The sequence below is a fragment of the Convolutriloba macropyga genome, chromosome 15 (assembly GCF_964194025.1).
Source record: "Convolutriloba macropyga chromosome 15, txConMacr16.3, whole genome shotgun sequence".
In the NCBI taxonomy this organism is placed as follows: domain Eukaryota; kingdom Metazoa; phylum Xenacoelomorpha; order Acoela; family Convolutidae; genus Convolutriloba; species Convolutriloba macropyga.
In genome coordinates this window covers 26,607,787-26,625,069 of record NC_134482.1, presented here as the reverse complement: position 1 = coordinate 26,625,069, position 17,283 = coordinate 26,607,787, and the positions used below count along the sequence as shown (strand labels likewise).

The 17,283-nt window shown below is 34.7% G+C and overlaps 1 protein-coding gene across 1 annotated transcript in view; it reads left to right on the top strand.

Moving 5' to 3' along the window:
* Positions 1-620: 620 nt before the first annotated feature.
* Positions 621-17,283, top strand: part of LOC142354045 (E3 ubiquitin-protein ligase TRIP12-like) — a 104,637-nt gene continuing 87,974 nt past the window's right edge. Inside the window, exons 1-4 of the mRNA XM_075406315.1 lie at positions 621-743; positions 812-1,473; positions 8,188-8,537; positions 8,959-9,180. Coding sequence (XP_075262430.1) covers positions 698-743; positions 812-1,473; positions 8,188-8,537; positions 8,959-9,180 — 1,280 coding nt within the window. The 5' untranslated portion in view covers positions 621-697. The remainder of the gene's footprint in view (positions 744-811; positions 1,474-8,187; positions 8,538-8,958; positions 9,181-17,283) is intronic.

The window sequence follows — 17,283 nt, the reverse complement described above, 5'->3', positions numbered from 1 at the left end:
ACAATTTTTGAAACAGTGTTAACCTGACGAGAAGCGTACAGCTCAAAAAGGTTTGTTATGAATATGAGAATTAGTTTTAATGGGGCAAATTTTTTTTCTACAGTAACAAGTAAATTTCCGAACATTGGTATATTCAATAGTCACCTAAAAGTTGAACAGAATAGGAAAATTTTTTTCATAATAAAAAACCAAAACGAGTAACAAATTTTTGGTCCTGAAAAGCGTTCAAAACGGAAAATATGCATTCTTCAATAAAACTTTTCAACTATAAAACTTGTTTTACAAATGTTTAAACCCAATTTTCGCTAGATTAGCACGATAAAATACCCGCTAGCTGAGAAATAGAAGCCTTGAAATCCTTATTTAGCAATGAGCTCTAACAGCCGTTTTTTTTGAAAACAATACTTATACTGTGATTACTTTTACTGTTTGGTATTGTGGTGCAATGTTTTGCGACACAAATGGAAGAAAATTCGAACGGCCAAAGTGTTAAATTTTTTAATTCAGTTTTTTTTGTGTTCAATAGAATAACCGCTCTTATTAAGCGAATGATGAAATTCTAGCGTAAAAATAACCACGTATTTCAAGATGTGCTCAGCAGAGTAATTGAAATGATTTGCTTCCAACATTAATCTTTTCAGTCAATATGATTCAACAATTTGCTGTAGCTATGTAACTCATTAGAAGCTGTGTCCGTATGATGAAAGCCAGTCTCATTATACCTAAAATCTCATCAAGCCAAAGTAAGTCTTTTCACAGTTAGTTTGTGTTTTAATGATCCAATTAAATGCAATAACCGATAATGTTTCAGTGACGAAAGCTCAACAACTTCTTGAAGGCCTGCAATCGGCGGATGAAAGTGTTCAGCTACAGGCTGCTATTGAAATGTGTCAATTTTTGGTTATGGGAAATGAGGATACACTGACGGGCTTTCCCAGCAAACAAGCTGTTGTTGCGCTGATCGTTCTCCTCCGCAATGAAAGCAATTACGAGTTAATGAATCTGGCATGCCGGGCGTTGACATATATGATGGAGGTGATACCTCGATCTACTTCGATAGTAGTAGAGGCCGTTCCTGTTTTACTGGAGAAAGTCGAAAAGATTGAATGTATGGATGTCGCAGAACAGAGTTTAACTGCTCTTGAAATGCTTTCAAGAAGACACCACAGAGCTCTATTACAAGCTGGAGCTGTTCAAGCATCTCTACTTTACCTCGACTTCTTTTCAATGCAAGCTCAGCGGAGTGCTCTAGCTGTAATATCAAACTGCTGCCTCAGTGTGAACAATTCAAATCTCGATATTGTTGCTGGAAGTTTGCCCGATCTGAGCAACCGCCTGATTGGAATCAGTGACCAGAAGTGTATACAGAGCATAGTTGTATCGTTTTCAAGGCTGATTGAGAATTATCTGACTGATGAATCTCGACTGTCACAAATTGTGTCCAATGGATTGATCGAAAATCTTCAGCAATTGGTGCGCATATTTTGCTATATAATGTTGTGCGATTTTCTGTACGATAAACATGTTAATTGCTCTCAACCGAACTTTGTAGCAATTATAATAGTCCTACGGCCTTTTTCGACTCGAAAAGGAACATCAGCATTAAATAGGTTTTTACAAATCGAAGAGGAGTAGGTTTTTCTTTTTTACCGGAAGTTCTATTTCAAACGGCGTTTCGACATAAAAATGAATAAAATTCTCATGCGAGCTAATGGTTTTTTAAGCGAGAGGTGTTTAAACATGCGCTGCGTTCAATGAATGAGTTTTGCAAAGTTTTCTAGTGTTTCAAATCCTATTTTGATTTTTTTCATTCCTTCTGTTTTTTTATTTTATTTTTTTTTTTGCAATTTGTCTGTACTCTATTTCTACCGGGTATCATTCTAGCATTCTCCCAAGACCTATAAGCTTAATGGTTCTGATTTTTTTAGTCGATAAAAAGAAATTCAATTAGTTCTAGCGTTCGCCTAAGACCTATAAACTTAATGGTTCTGATTTTTTTACTTGATGAAAAATTTACTTAGTTTAGATTTTTCCATTTTTTGTTGGTTTGCAAAGTTTTCTAGTGTTTCGAATCCTATTTTGATTTTTTTCATTCGTTCTGGTTTTTTATTTTATTTTTTTTTGCAATTTGTCTGTACTCTATTTCTACCAGGTATCATTCTAGCATTCTCCCAAGACCTATAAGCTTAATGGTTCTGATTTTTTTAGTCGATAAAAAGAAGTTCAATTAGTTCTAGCGTTCGCCTAAGACCTATAAACTTAATGGTTCTGATTTTTTTACTTGATGAAAAATTTAATTAGTTTAGATTTTCCCATTTTTTGTTGGTTTGCAATTGATTTCGTTTAATAATGTAGCGCTCAGATTTTGCTGAAATGGTTTTAAAAGATTTTGAAACTCGAATGAGAAGCAATTATTGAAAACATGTGTCTTTTTTATGCAAATTTTTTGCTTGACCGTTTTGCGCGTTAGATTTATCTTTGACTTCCTAAGTGACTTTTTCACGCACTTCTTGATATTTGAGTGATTTCAATCGCTCTCACTCTGAAATAAAGTTTTTTGTTCCAACAAAATCAATTGTAAGAGAATCGACGACAAGTCATTGATAGCCGAGTGGTAAATACCTTCGTGGAGGTGAAGTGATCAGACTCAGGAGGTCGGGGTTCGAATCCTACCGTCGCCTGACGTTTTCGCACCCATCAAAAAAAATTTATCGAGACTATAGCTCCATAATTGAATATCGCCGCCTGTCATTCGAGAGCAATTTTCCGACGTTCGTCGGTTTGTGTTTTTTGATTATTTTTGGGGCTAGGTTTTGGTGGTAAACGTTTTTTTTTTCGATTTTAAGTATTATTGTTTCCTGCCTTCTTCATTAATTTAAGGTTTTCGTTAGTTAGAGTTCGTTTCTCTGTTAAATATCAGACAAGAGAGAATTGTATCTCATTTTTGTTCGACTGCTGTGGCGTCAAAACGAAAAACTTGGTGTTTTTTGAGTCCTTATTTTTGTTTGCTTGAATAATTCAGTGTTTATATTAATATTATCTGCCTTATGCTTTCCCAATGTCTTTTTGGCCGCAGACTTAAATTTTTCAGACACTTAGCATCAATGATTTATCGACAAGTTTTAGCCCGTTCATTTTTCTCACCCCTAATCAGTCCGTCCTCTGAATTTCGGCCCTTTTTCAACATATACAGATATGTTTCTAATAAGACTCAATTTTGCGTTATCATGATTTTAGATTTTTGGCTGCTGTTGGGTTGTCTGTAAAATTCTGACCTTCAATCGCTTCAGGATTTAATCCGGCTTGTAATCCGCCTAGTTTTTTAAATTAAAGTAAGATCGTTCTTGACGTCAACTGCGAACAGTTACCTCTTGAACGTTTCTATGTTTTCGAATCTTGGAGTTAAAGTAGTTTAGTTTGCAATATAACGTAATTAGGAACTGCGGACACTATTCAAGGCGAATTTTTGATCGTACGAATGTCCCCTCTACCTACCTACCAACCCCCCTCCGTTCTCTTAATACCTACCTCCCCCAACTACCTCCAAAACAAAAATAACCTCTACCCCAACAACACTTCCACGCCTATCGGACGCCCAGCACATTATCCCCTGCCTAACCCTTGTGAACCCAACTACCCCTTGCATACACCCCCACTACGTACGCCACCACACATCTAACCAGATTACTAATTAAAAATTGGTTGTTTTTACATATATATTGCTTTGTTTTTTTTAAAAAAGGTAGGGCTAGTTAAGAGTTGTTAATGCTTTTCTCTTCAAGTCTCGTCCGTTGTTCTACCGGCTATGTTTTAATGCGACTTTTCTGTTGGCTGATTCTGGGTCTGACTCTTCTAACTGTTCGTCCTCGAAAACCGGAAAATCAGGAAAAGCCCGGAGGGCATCAAGTGGCTGAGCAGCTTGCTGATATTCTGTTCTTACTACTCTCTGGGTATGCGGTTCCTCGAATTCGTTTCGAGGAAATAATTTCATACTATTGACGGCGGATGGTGCTCAGTCACTCACCCCAACTAACACTCCATCCCTCGTTCACATTCCTGCACTTGGCGATTTGAATCACTCTCATCTAGCCCTCAACCTTTTCCCCATACCATCAACCCCCTACCCCCTCGATTGATCCTGCCCACCTCCACTCAACCCCTCTAATGTTAGCATCCCTAAGCCCCAGCTGGCTACTGCCGAAACCAACCGCTCGCCATTGTTTTGAGAGCAATTCGTCCGACGTTAGTCTGTTTAATAGCCGCACAGCGATAGCTGGGGCTATCATTGGCCTTCTCTTGGTTTTTTTACGACTCGAAGAGGAGTATTGGTTTTCTCTCGGTTTTTTTACAGGAAGTAGATTTGTTCACGCTGCATTTTGACCTAAAATCGAAAGTGAGAAAAGCTGTCTTGGTGAACAAATTTTCGCTAAGCGAGAGAAGTTTCTGATCATGCGCTGCGATTAGTGAATGACGTTTTGATTTTGAAAAGTAGTTTTTGACTGAATTGCACATATAGATAACCGTTTTTAGCCGTTTTTTCGTCTAAGTGAGTGGTACAGTGTTTTTGCTTGTAGTTTGGTTTTTGTTAAAATGATGTTTAGACGATGCTATATTGAAATGTAAATCTCGAAAACTGATTCCACAGTGTTTTGCTGAGCTTGAAAATGCATTTCAAGTTTCAATTGGCACATAATTCTTGATTTTTTAGTTACTTTTTGGCTTTTTTTTAATTAATTTTTTCATTTTTAGATCTTTCAGCCCTCTTTTTGTCAAAAATCAGTCAATATGGCAACTTCTCTTTGATAATTCATATACTCAACGCCTCTTTCTACCTCGATGTATTTTTTTTATAAGTTTGTACATATGCTAATCCGATTTTGGTAGTTTTTTCCCATTTTTTTTTCCGATTTTCGTCAGTTTTTCGTTTGTATTTTGGTTGTAATTGCTAGAAATAATTTTCTGTGCAACATGATGGATTTTAATTTTGTTTCAATAAAAATTTTTTTGGCATTAAGTTTTGAAAAAACAGTTTAACAGAAAAAACTTTCATAAATGCAGTCTCAACTTGAAAGTTCTTTGACCTTTTTTTTGCAAAATGTTTCAATGTTTCGTATTTATGAATTCTGCTTCTTCCTATTTTTGTCCTCTTCAGGAGGATAGATCTTTGTATCGAATGACTAATTGTCTTTTCTATGTCTTGAATGCTGAACAATGAAATGTGTTCGTTTTTCTTGAATTTTTTAAATTGATTTTTAACTTTCAAAAATCAAATTGATTTTTAACTTTCGAAAATCAAGAATGTCTTTTTGATACGGTGTTCCTTACATTTTGCCCATATTTACATTCTAGTTAGTATCATTCTAGTTTTTGTGCTGGCACCTACATTTATTTTCGGTATATTGATTTTTCAGTTGTAAAAAGTGAATGATTTCTGCTTTTTCTTAGATTTTCGTCATTTCTTTGGTTTGCAATTGATTTATTTCAACATAGGGTAGTACTGAGGGTTTGATAGCAAGCTTGTTCCAACATTTCATTTATGACTATTTACTACAGCTTTCTTCCGGCCTTGGTATTAATTTAAACGATTTTTTGCCTTTGAATATTCTGCTGCTTATGTCTTTTTTTTGATCAATTTTGTTTTTGATTTGGTATAAAATCATTTTGTCTAGCTAATGTAAAACGAGGAACAGGTCTGTGTTGTTTTTGTCTTAATCGCAGTGATTTGAAGTCTAATTATAGGTGTTTTCTGATTCCTAACTTTGAGTTTTCTTTTTGAAAAGATTTAACTTAGTTTCTAAGATTATTATCTGCCGTTTGCTTTCGCGATCTTTTTCATATTAGAATCATGAATTATTTGAAGGCTATTGACAAACTTGTCAGCTTTTTCAGACTATCAGGTTTTTGAGCACTTTTAATATTTAGGATTTTTTAAAGTTAACAAGGGTTTTCAATAATATAAAATTTTGCTGCATTTTGTTTCTCTTGTTGACAGTGGTTTAAGTTTCACCAATTTTTAGAGCAGACCTGGAGAGGTAGTGAGTTAATCGTTTATTACAAAAAGTAGTGGCTCCCGTTGCAGTTACGGTTTTGTTAGTGAAGTTCTGACGCTTCGAGTCGCTTCCGGAATTCTTCCGGCTATGTTTTTTATTTCGTCGTCATGATTTTTGGTACGACCGTATGACGTCACAGCCACTTCTTCTTCATTCGTTCATGCAATTTCAACTGAATTGCATGTGTGACGTCATTTTTCGCTCTTAGTGGAGCGAGTTTTTTTGTTCATGCGCGTGATTAATTTTTTGGTCACACTTGACTTACCTCACTCTCAAAAATGACTTCCTCACTTTGAAATTGACTTTAATTTACTTTAATTCAAAGAGATAAGGTCAACTGGGTGTGTGTCACTCTAAATGAGGGTTATTTGAGATCACCTAATAGAGGCAGCAATAACTTTAATTTTTAATCCAGATTTTTAATCCAAATATAACAGATCAGCCTTCAATGAAGACGATTTTTTTTGGTCTGTCTTTTTTACTGTTTTTTTTAGACTGCCGATCTACGAATCTATTGCGGCTTTTTTCTGGCAGTCTGCCAGCTATGCTTTTGTCTATTTGTTGCTCGATCAAGCTTTAGGGGTTTTGTTGCTGAAACGGGTTGAAGAGTACACACATTGACAAAATTAATCGCACAAAAGCAATTATACATGGTAAACTGCTTGTTCTTGAAATCAAAATTTAATTATCAAAATTTATCCCGTTTCTTTTGATTTGTATATCAAAAGAATTATAATAATCCGAAGTTATGTTTGTCTAATTGAAGAAAAACTGACAGTTCTACTTAAAGAGATTATCCAGATATCACTTGGCCATTTTCCCAATTTAAAGAAAATGAATCTTGCGTCTTCAGTGAGAGCCCATGCAAAGTCATATAGCTTGCTTTTGAGATTTTTACTTGGTCAGTAAGTGTAAAACAAAATTTGAAACCAGGAAAAATGAAATTTATTTTTTTCAAATTCTCCCTATGTGCAGTTGACCCTGACACATTTGGTTTATTTGCTCTTTTGTTCGTGGTTCTGTTGACATACCTTCTTCAACATTTTCAGACTGAGTTCAAATAATGATTTTAGCATTTTTTAAGCTCCTGCTGCTTTTTTAAAACAATGTCTTGCTGGATTGTTTTTTTTCGTTTTGACGGTTTGTCCTCCTAAATAAGACCAATTGGTCACGCCTTCGGCCTGTAAGTTGCTCTGCAGTTCTCAGAGGTTTAATATGGTCTCTTGCACCGAAGCTGCTCAGTAGGCATCAATTCATGTGGCTTTGGGAAATTTTTTGGTTCTGGAGCCCCTCATTTTAAAGACTTGTTCATCAGACTGACTGTACTTCTGTTCATGCTAAGTTGTGCAACCTTGTGCCCTCGTACAGTAGATTTTCTGATGCAGCTTTAAACTTGAGGGTGTTTTCGTGGTGATTTGATATATTCGACTTTTTTCTGTTTTAACCATTTTCTAACGTTTATTTTGAATTTCCCTCTTTTCATGGACCAAAATTCTGATCATTTATGGATCGTATCTTAAATATAAAGATAATGAATGATGTTTTTTCTATAAGAGCCGCTTCTAATACAATTTTTGAGTGACTTGTTTTAAGGTATGTTTTTCAGTGTCTTCTATATATTAAGTTAAATTCGTTTTGTTCTCTATCCGTTGCTATCGTCTTACTGTTAAGGTAATGGATGCGGCATCCTGGAGGCATTGCGTTTAGACTTTTCAGAGTTTACATATTTTTGAAGAGATTGTGAGTCACCAGATCTGAGTTTTTTTATTTCTCGAAGCTTTTGTTTTCCAGATCCTCGTTTCGTTTTGGTTATTTATTGTGTATGAGTCCATGGTTCGGACATGGGAGAATGCGTGGGAATGATAGCATGATGAAGCATCGGAACTTTTAGTCAATATTTTAATAATTGTTTGAATTGAAAACGAGTACAACAATAGATATGTACAGATATCTACAATTTATAGGCAGCTTTATTAACATTCGTTAACACTTCAAGGGTACAGGTAAACCTAAATGTGTTGCCTGCCGGAGAGCCTGCCGGAAGAGATATGGAGAAGTTTATTGATTTTTGGGTCATAACTTGATCGACATTTTATATACTCGTCAAAGGGAACCTTTTTAAAATTTGATCTTTCAGTTGACTGCAACTCCTCCGGTGCTACCATCTCAAAGTGTGCGAGTGGTTGTAAGGATGCTTTCTTCTATTGCCGGTCGAAGTCCCTCCATGGCAGCCCAATTGCTGCGCAACCACATGCACACCACCATTTTGCACCTAATCTTAGGCCCCTCTGCAGCTATGTCTTTGATCGACTCTGTTTCATCACAGGCCAATTCGAATACTATTAATGATAACAGGAAAAGTGACGTTTTTGCCTCCAATACGGATGTTTCGGCGATCAGTAGTCATTCTTCGTCCAATCAATCGGAGGAATTGAAGATTCTACCAAAGAACACCCAAGAGCTGCTAGAAATTGCCTGCCTGATTCAGTAAGTTTTTGTTCCCACTCTCATAGTCGTGTTTATTAATTCGTGCTGCTAAAGATGAGCCTAAGGAAATAAGCCTAGAAAGAATTCTACATTTTCCATCATTTCTACCGCTGAACCTGTATCATTTTAACTCGCTATGTATTGATTGGCCATGAGTTCAGTCATCGTTTAAATACATCTTTCTATAATTGAAACAAAGTTTTCGGTGGTACTACCTTAAATCTATTTGTTAAATAAAAGTAACTTTGTATGCGCCAACTTAATAAGTAAGTTAAAATTAAATATGCAAAATTGATATTCGATCATGCATCTTACTTCGGTTCTCTATTTTCAACATTTTCACAATTTCTTTAACAAAAGTTACCTTGAATCAACAACATATCTCATTGCCTATGATAAATCGTTGTAACCTTGCTTCCAGCAATTTAATGCCCCCGGCTAGCGAGGTAGCAACTGGAGCCGGAATCCAAGAAATGGCGGGTGTGGAAGGAGGGGATGAAGTGTCTCCTCATATGTTAGACCGTGGAAGTCCAATGAGTGTGGATGGAAAAGACCTAGACGGAGATAGTCACGTGGATGACAGGGCTGGAAGCAAGTGGCTGTGGATGGATAAAAGTACAAACGCGTGGAAAAAATACAACAGGTCAGGCAAATTTCATCTCTGCTGCAAAATTATTGTTCCGACCCCACTTTTGGGGGAAGGAACTATATACTCAAATGGGTTTTTTTGCTCAGTCAATTTTGGCCGATCTATATATTCATCGTAGAGAAATGTGAGTGGTATCATTTAAAAGCTCGTCCAGCCTAGAATTTGAAATTAAAAAGATTTATGTGAACTTCGTATTTTTCCTGGAGTTACCGAGGATTGAATTTTTGTGTGAACACGTGATATTTGGTATGATTTCGTTGACTTTTAGTGTTTTTTTTTCAAATTATGATCCTTTCTTTAAAAATTTTTCATTCAAAATTACATTTCAGGTCACAAAATGAATCAACTTCGTATTCCTAATACACGAAAGGTGATAAAGACTAGTTCTGGTCTTATAGGGAAGTTTACTATAAAAAGAATTCAAATTCTATTTGAGAGCTGTTTTTTTTTTTTAGAAAACTTCATTTTTTTAGATCACCTAGAGGCTGGTCACTTTTCATATCGATGTTTGGTTAATGATAAACTTGATTTACAGTAAAATGACGCCTAATGAACAAAAAACACGTTTTCAAGGAATCACACATGTTTTTTATGGCTTCGACTCTGAGCTTTTGTAATTTTCAATGAAAATTTGATTTTCTTTTTGAGGTTTTACTGAATTTTTGGAGCCCTATGGCATAGAATCAATGACTAAAAGTGCAAGGGGTTTCCTAATGAGCATTAGAGAAGCTATTCAGTGCGTTGATTACACAGCTAATGGCTGTTAAGACTTTATACATAATTTTTCGAAATTTTTAATTATTAACCGATCATAAACTTATTTTTGTAAACAGTAAGTCAGCCTCAGTACTGACAGGATTCGCTTCCTTTCAACAGCACAAAACTAATCTGTAGAGCGGTTTTATCTTCTAACTATTGGTTTTATGACTTCGATGCCACAAGATTTCAAAAAACAGTTTTAAAATTTTTGGATATTGTCGAATTTTTGAATCCTTTTGAAATTATGTCACATTATCCTAATTGAGATAGCTCCCGTTGGTTTTGGGAAGACGTTCAATGGATCATAGATAAAATTTTCAGAGAAAAGCTTATGGTTTAAATGGCTTCGACACTTTCTCACACTTTTCTACTGATTTTTTGGTTTTTGCCTGTATTTGTTGGTGTTTTCATAAAGACTTATTGTGATATCTTATTGATTACCCATGCATGGCAAACATCTTTGTCTTTCTATCGAATCGTAATTTTTCGTGAACATTAACCAATCGTAAACTTCGTGAACTGTAAGAACGTCTCAGTAATTACCGGAACTCCTTCTTTCCTACTTCAACAAAAAATAATCTAATTTGCGGCTTTATCTTGTAACTATTGGTTTGATAAAATCGATGCGCAAGTTTTCATAAATTTTTTGGACATTTGGAAAGTTTTTGGATTTTTTTGGTTCTTCTGAAATCTTATCACATTATCCTATTAGTGTTAGTTCCAATTGGCTTAGAAAGGATGTTCAATGGATCAGAGATAGAGTTCTCAAAGAAAAGCGTATGATTTATATGGCTTAGACACTTTTTTCTCGCACGTTGCCAATGAGTTTTTGGTTTTTGCCTGTATTTGGTGTTTTTTTCGTAGTCAATGACTTATTTTAATGTCTTATCGTATCAATGACTTGTCAATGACAAACATCCTTGTCTTCCCATAGAAGCATAACCCTTATGATACCATCGAGCGCTTTTATTGCCTTTCGTTTTAAGCAATTGAGTTTAATGGCGTTGATAGCACCGGTTTTCTCAGAAATTTCTTGGTTTTAATGTTTTTTTTCTTCATATTTATTGATATTTTGAAGTCATATTGAAAAAAAGAATCCCATGCTGTTAAAAAATTAATGAATGATAGAAAATCCATTACCAAAAACTTGTTTTTTAATGGCTTAGACACTTTTCTCACTCAGTTTATTTTTTGAATTAGCGGTTTTTGCCTATTTTGTTAATCTTTAGGTAGGCGTAAAATGCTGACCGGTCTCAAAAACTTGTAATTGAGTATTCAAGGATTGATGTTGCTCGAGGCAGTCATTTTATAGCGAATAGTCTCAAATTTTTTATTATACTTTTTCAATGAGTTTTTAAACTTCTTAGTTTTTGTTGTTCTTTTCGTCAACTTGTAGCTTATTCTCATCATTGAGAGGTCTCATTCAATTTCTTGTATTCGAAAATTTTAAATGTCCGGTGATATCATGTCTTAACTGATGTTTTGTTTGTGGACAATATGCGTTAAAATAAAAGTTTTAGTGGTGTACTTGTGTTTCTTTTTCTCTGCTTTTAGCACATTCGAAATGTGACCCAAATGCATTTATTTTATCTTCCAGTTTATTTTAGTTGCATTGGTATGAATGAAAATGGAAGGAAGAATACATAGTATTCAGATAATAGCTATTGATTTTAATGGCTTCAATAATTTGTGTTTTCGCAAATTTTTTATTTTTTTGAGTTTTTCTGCTTCTGTAGTCGGTTCCTATGGCTTAGTCTAACCAACGACAGGTCCTGTTGGTTTTATATTGAATGTTTAGTAAATTTATTCTGAGTTATTTCGTTAAAAGCTAATGATTTTAAGACTTTAGAAATTATTTGTTTAAAAAATGTTGATTGATTTTTCAATTTCGCCTTATTATTTCCTTTTGTCGACTTTGTTACCTAGTCTCATTAAGGAAATTTGCCATCTGCTGTATAGCATGAACAAAGTAAATTTTTGCAGTTGAGGTTTTATACAATTGCATTTTGGCGTTGTTACTAGGTGCGTTCAAGTTTAGAAATTTTTTGCCGTGAAATTTTTGTTTTTGCTTCTTTTGTTGTTTGTTTTTTTTTCTCGTAGTTTTTTCAATGAAAGATATCGTCAGCGCTGTAATGAGGCATGGCATTATGTAATTCAATAAGTAGTTAGGTTTTTAAATGTTTTTTTTAGAACTCAAACATCTATTTTTATTATCTCTTCATTGGATTGACAATAAGTCAAAAGTGTAGATGAGCTCGGGTCGGAACATCATGTGCGAACGCACATTAACGAGCATCCTTGTATAATTATAATATTATTTGGTTCTTATTGGTCTTCGTTTGTTTGTGAACAAAACAGAAACGGGACAAATCTGTATATGAAAGAAATCTGAAGACAATCAGTTGAAGCACAATTTTAAATAGATCAATAACTATTCGTGTGTTTCTATTTTTTATGCAGAACTTTCACTGGACCGTTTTTGTTCTTGACAACTTTTATTTTAACTCAATTCTTTCGATTGACTTTTATAACTCCATTGGCAGCAGTTTACTAAAAACGTCAAAAAGTGCGCCGCAATTGGTTCCGTTTTTCCACTTAATTGTGGCCTGTAATGGGACTAGGACAGTTGATGGAAAGCCTAAAATTGGGCCAGTAAGTCGAAAGCGATATTTAATTATGGGTTGAAGTGGGTAATTATATTAAAGAATGCGCGATTGTTGTAGATTATCAAGACCCACGGGCCGCTGAGGCATGGGCATGGTCCGCGAATCATGGCCGAATTAGCCAATCTTATGTTTAGTAATTAGTGAATAACGATTGAACAATTGTTAATTGTAATATATTATCAGGTTTTTATTCACTTTTTCTGCTGTCCCAATTCTTGCAAAATTTATTATTTCCTGTGGCATCTAACTCTGGTGCTAGGATACCATAAGCAGGCCAATGGTGGATTCAGTGCCATTTTGATGCAAAAATTAGCTGAGTTTTCCCTAGTGCGTGGTTCGAGGCAAAACGTTCTGATTTCGCTGTTTTCTAAATTATTTGTAAGTCCTTTATGAACCAACTGGATAGTGGAATGGAAGTATTAACAACTGAATGTGTGAAATTTTACTGCATGATGCTGGAAGCTTGATACTTTCGACCTTGTGGTCTATCAATTTACTGTGCGGTCCTTGCCTGCAATAACCTCTAATTACGTCATTAGAGAGTAGAATTGCCAGAGTGTAATTTTTTTGTATAATAATTTTTATTTGATGCTGTATTAATAAGTAACCCTCTGAAATGCTACCACAGTGTTTTTGAAATTCCAATAAAGCGTTCCAAATTCAGCATATTTCTTAATTTTTCGTTGATGTTTGGGTTTTTATCTTTATCTTTATCTTTGAGTGAAATTATTTTCAAAAAAAGCAGTACATAAGCAGGTTCTCTTTGATAATTCATCATTGAATACATGCTAATCCGATTTGGGCAGTTTTTGCCCAATATTTCAGTTTTTGTTTGTAGTTGGGTATCAATTAATAAAAAAAATCTTTGCACCGTCATTGTTTCGATTAGTTTAATTAGTTAATGTTTTGCAATAATTTGAACTCATTTTGTCTATGATATCTCCAACAAGAAAGAAGTGTATCTTATTTTTGATCCAAAATAACAAGATTTCACTGATTTTTTTGTCAAAATTAGGTCTGTTTTAGATTTCTTCCGTTTTTTGTACTGTTACTGAATGATGCTGTGATTGTTTCTATTTTAACGTACACTTTTGGTTTCAATGCTTAAATCCTTTTCGTGGTCAGAGTCGTGCAAATTTGCACATCTTTGGTAAGCAAAACTGGCGAGGAATTAATGTTTTTTTTGACAAAAGATTTCAGCTGCTATTACGTTTTTTCTTTGTGAAGTTTCGACACTTTGAGCCGCATCCAGAAAATTTCACTTTTCATGTGACTCGACATTTGACTTCTTGCATTTTGCGTGAACTAATTTGCTTCTATTCAAAAGTTAAGTCAGTTGCTAAAACAAGCGATTGTACGTTAAGCAGTCACAAGGACCTGATAGCCGAGGGGTTAATGCTGCATTCTAGAACTCCTGAGGTCGCTGGGTCATTTTCCTGACTTCATTGATGGACATAATGGAATTCAATTATTTTTAACTGCAGTGGAACAAAGTTTGAAGCAATTATTGTTGTCGTGTCTGTCTTTCATTGCAAAGTTTTACCTGAAGCATTTTCACATTTCATTCATTTTTGGTCTTGACTTTCTGGGTGATACATGATCTAGGTTTTAGTTTAAGTCACTCCCATTTGCAAGAAGCTCCACTGCTTGCGGTTTTTCGCTTCGTAAAGTCAACTAAGAAGTGCGCTGCATTTGGTTCTTTTAGCTCATTTCAATACTATTACTGGTCTGGTCTATAATTATCCATGAACCCCGTTTGAAGCCTCACTCTGAAATCCCCGCGCCCGCATGACTATCATACTGCTACAATAAATAAATCAGTAGCAACTAGTCCGTTGTTTTGCAGCTATGTTTTTTAGTACTTGACCAATGCCCTTCTTCAGCATGACTTTTTACTGCCCTAAAAGATGCTTGATATTGCGTTTATTTACACAGATTAAAGCCATTTGGCAATTCAGATATTTAATTTGCCCTTTTCCTGTATTCAATGATTGAAAGAATTTGAGGCGTAACTTGTAAATTTTGATAATCATTAATGGTTAATCAATAATTTTGAGCTGTTTTTGACTATTAAAAACGGAGCGAGCTGAGAGCGAGAAATGTGCGGAGAAAGCTAAGCGAACAAAATTTTCGTTCAGGTGCGGTTTATCAAGCACTTTTATTCCGTTCTAGCCAAATTTTTTTAGCTGAAAAATTTTCAATAGACGAAAATGATAATATTGAGGCCTTTTTTGATTTCTTTTAAAATAATTATGGTTTGTAATTTTCTGTTGATTAGGCTATTTAGCGATCTATAGCCAATTTTATTATGTTTGCATTTGCATAGGGAATTGAATAGACTCCTAGGGGCCCTATGGTTTTTAAAATACCACTTGATTGTATACTTTTTGTAATAATGCAGTCTTTTAACTGAAAAAAATGTTAACAAAAAATTTAACTAATTTTCATCAATTATTGTTGTTTTGTCTTTCCCTCAAAACGGGAAAAGTCTTAGAGACTGCTAAGTATTGCAGTGTTTTCTGTGCAATTTAATGTACGCAATTGCATTAGAGTAAGAGCATCGGTATCGTTTGTATTTGGTTTGTACTGATTAATCAACTTGTTTTTCTATTTTTATTTCGAATTATTTTATTTTTTCATTAATGGCAAAATATCGCTTTTATTGTTGTCTTCAGTTAAGATTTTCCAAGTCTTGATAAGACTTTTTCGAAAAAAGCAGTACATACGCAGCTTCTCTTAGATAATTCATCATTGAATACATGCTAATCCGATTTGGGCAGTTTTTGTCCAATATTTCAGTTTTTTTTGTAGTTGGGTATCAATTAATAGAAAAAATCTTTGCACCGTCATGGTTTCGATTAGTTTAATTAGTTAAATTATGTGACTCGACGCTTGACTTCTTGCTTTTTGCGTGAACTTATTTGCTTCTATTCAAAAGTTAAGTCAGTTGCTAAAACAAGCGATTGTACGTTAAGCAGTCACAAGGACCTGATAGCCGAGGGGTTAATGCTGCATTCTAGAACTCCTGAGGTCGCTGGGTCATTTTCCTGACTTCATTGATGGACATAATGGAATTCAATTATTTTTAACTGCAGTGGAACAAAGTTTGAAGCAATTATTGTTGTGTCTGTCTTTTATTGCAAAGTTTTACCTGAAGCATTTTCACATTTCATTCATTTTTGGTCTTGACTTTCTGGGTGATACATGATCTAGGTTTTAGTTTGTCACTCCCATTTGCAAGAAGCTCCACTGCTTGCGGTTTTTCGCTTCGTAAAGTCAACTAAGAAGTGCGCTGCATTTGGTTCTTTTAGCTCATTTCAATACTATTACTGGTCTGGTCTATAATTATCCATGAACCCCGTTTGAAGCCTCACTCTGAAATCCCCGCGCCCGCATGACTATCATACTGCTACAATAAATAAATCAGTAGCAACTAGTCCGTTGTTTTGCAGCTATGTTTTTTAGTACTTGACCAATGCCCTTCTTCAGCATGACTTTTTACTGCCCTAAATGATGCTTGATATTGCGTTTATTTACACAGAATAAAGCTATTTGGCAATTCAGATACTTATTTTGCCCTTTTCCGGTATTCAATGATTGAAAGAATTTGAGGCGTTACTTGTAAATTTTGATAATCATTAATGGTTAATCAATAATTTTGAGCTGTTATTGACTATTAAAAACGGAGCGAGCTGAGAGCGAGAAATGTGCGGAGAAATCTAAGCGAACGAAATTTTAGTTCAGGTGCGGTTTATCAAGCAGTTTTATTCCGTTCTAGCAAAAGTTTTTAGTTGAAAAATTTTCAATAGACGAAAATGATAATATTGAGGCCTTTTTGATTTCTTTTAAAATAATTATGGTTTGTAATTTTCTGTTGATTAGGCTATTTAGCGATCTATAGCCAATTTTATTATGTTTGCATTTGCATAGGGAATTGAATAGACTCCTAGGGGCCCTATGGTTTTTAAAATACCACTTGATTGTATACTTTTTATAATAATGCAGTCTTTTAACTGAAAAAAATGTTAACAAAAAATTTAACTAATTTTCATCAATTATTGTTGTTTTGTCTTTCCCTCAAAACGGGAAAAGTCTTAGAGACTGCTAAGTATTGCAGTGTTTTCTGTGCAATTTAATGTACGCAATTGCATTAGAGTAAGAGCATCGGTATCGTTTGTATTTGGTTTGTACTAATTAATCAACTTGTTTTTCTATTTTTATTTCGAATTATTTTATTTTTTCATTAATGGCAAAATATCGCTTTTATTGTTGTCTTCAGTTAAGATTTTCCAAGTCTTGATAAGACTTTTTTCCGAAAAAAGCAGTACATACGCAGCTTCTCTTAGATAATTCATCATTGAATACATGCTAATCCGATTTGGGCAGTTTTTGTCCAATATTTCAGTTTTTTTTGTAGTTGGGTATCAATTAATAGAAAAAATCTTTGCACCGTCATGGTTTCGATTAGTTTAATTAGTTAAATTATGTGACTCGACGCTTGACTTCTTGCTTTTTGCGTGAACTAATTTGCTTCTATTCAAAAGTTAAGTCAGTTGCTAAAACAAGCGATTGTACGTTAAGCAGTCACAAGGACCTGATAGCCGAGGGGTTGATGCTGCATTCTAGAACTCCTGAGGTCGCTGGGTCATTTTCCTGACTTCATTGATGGACA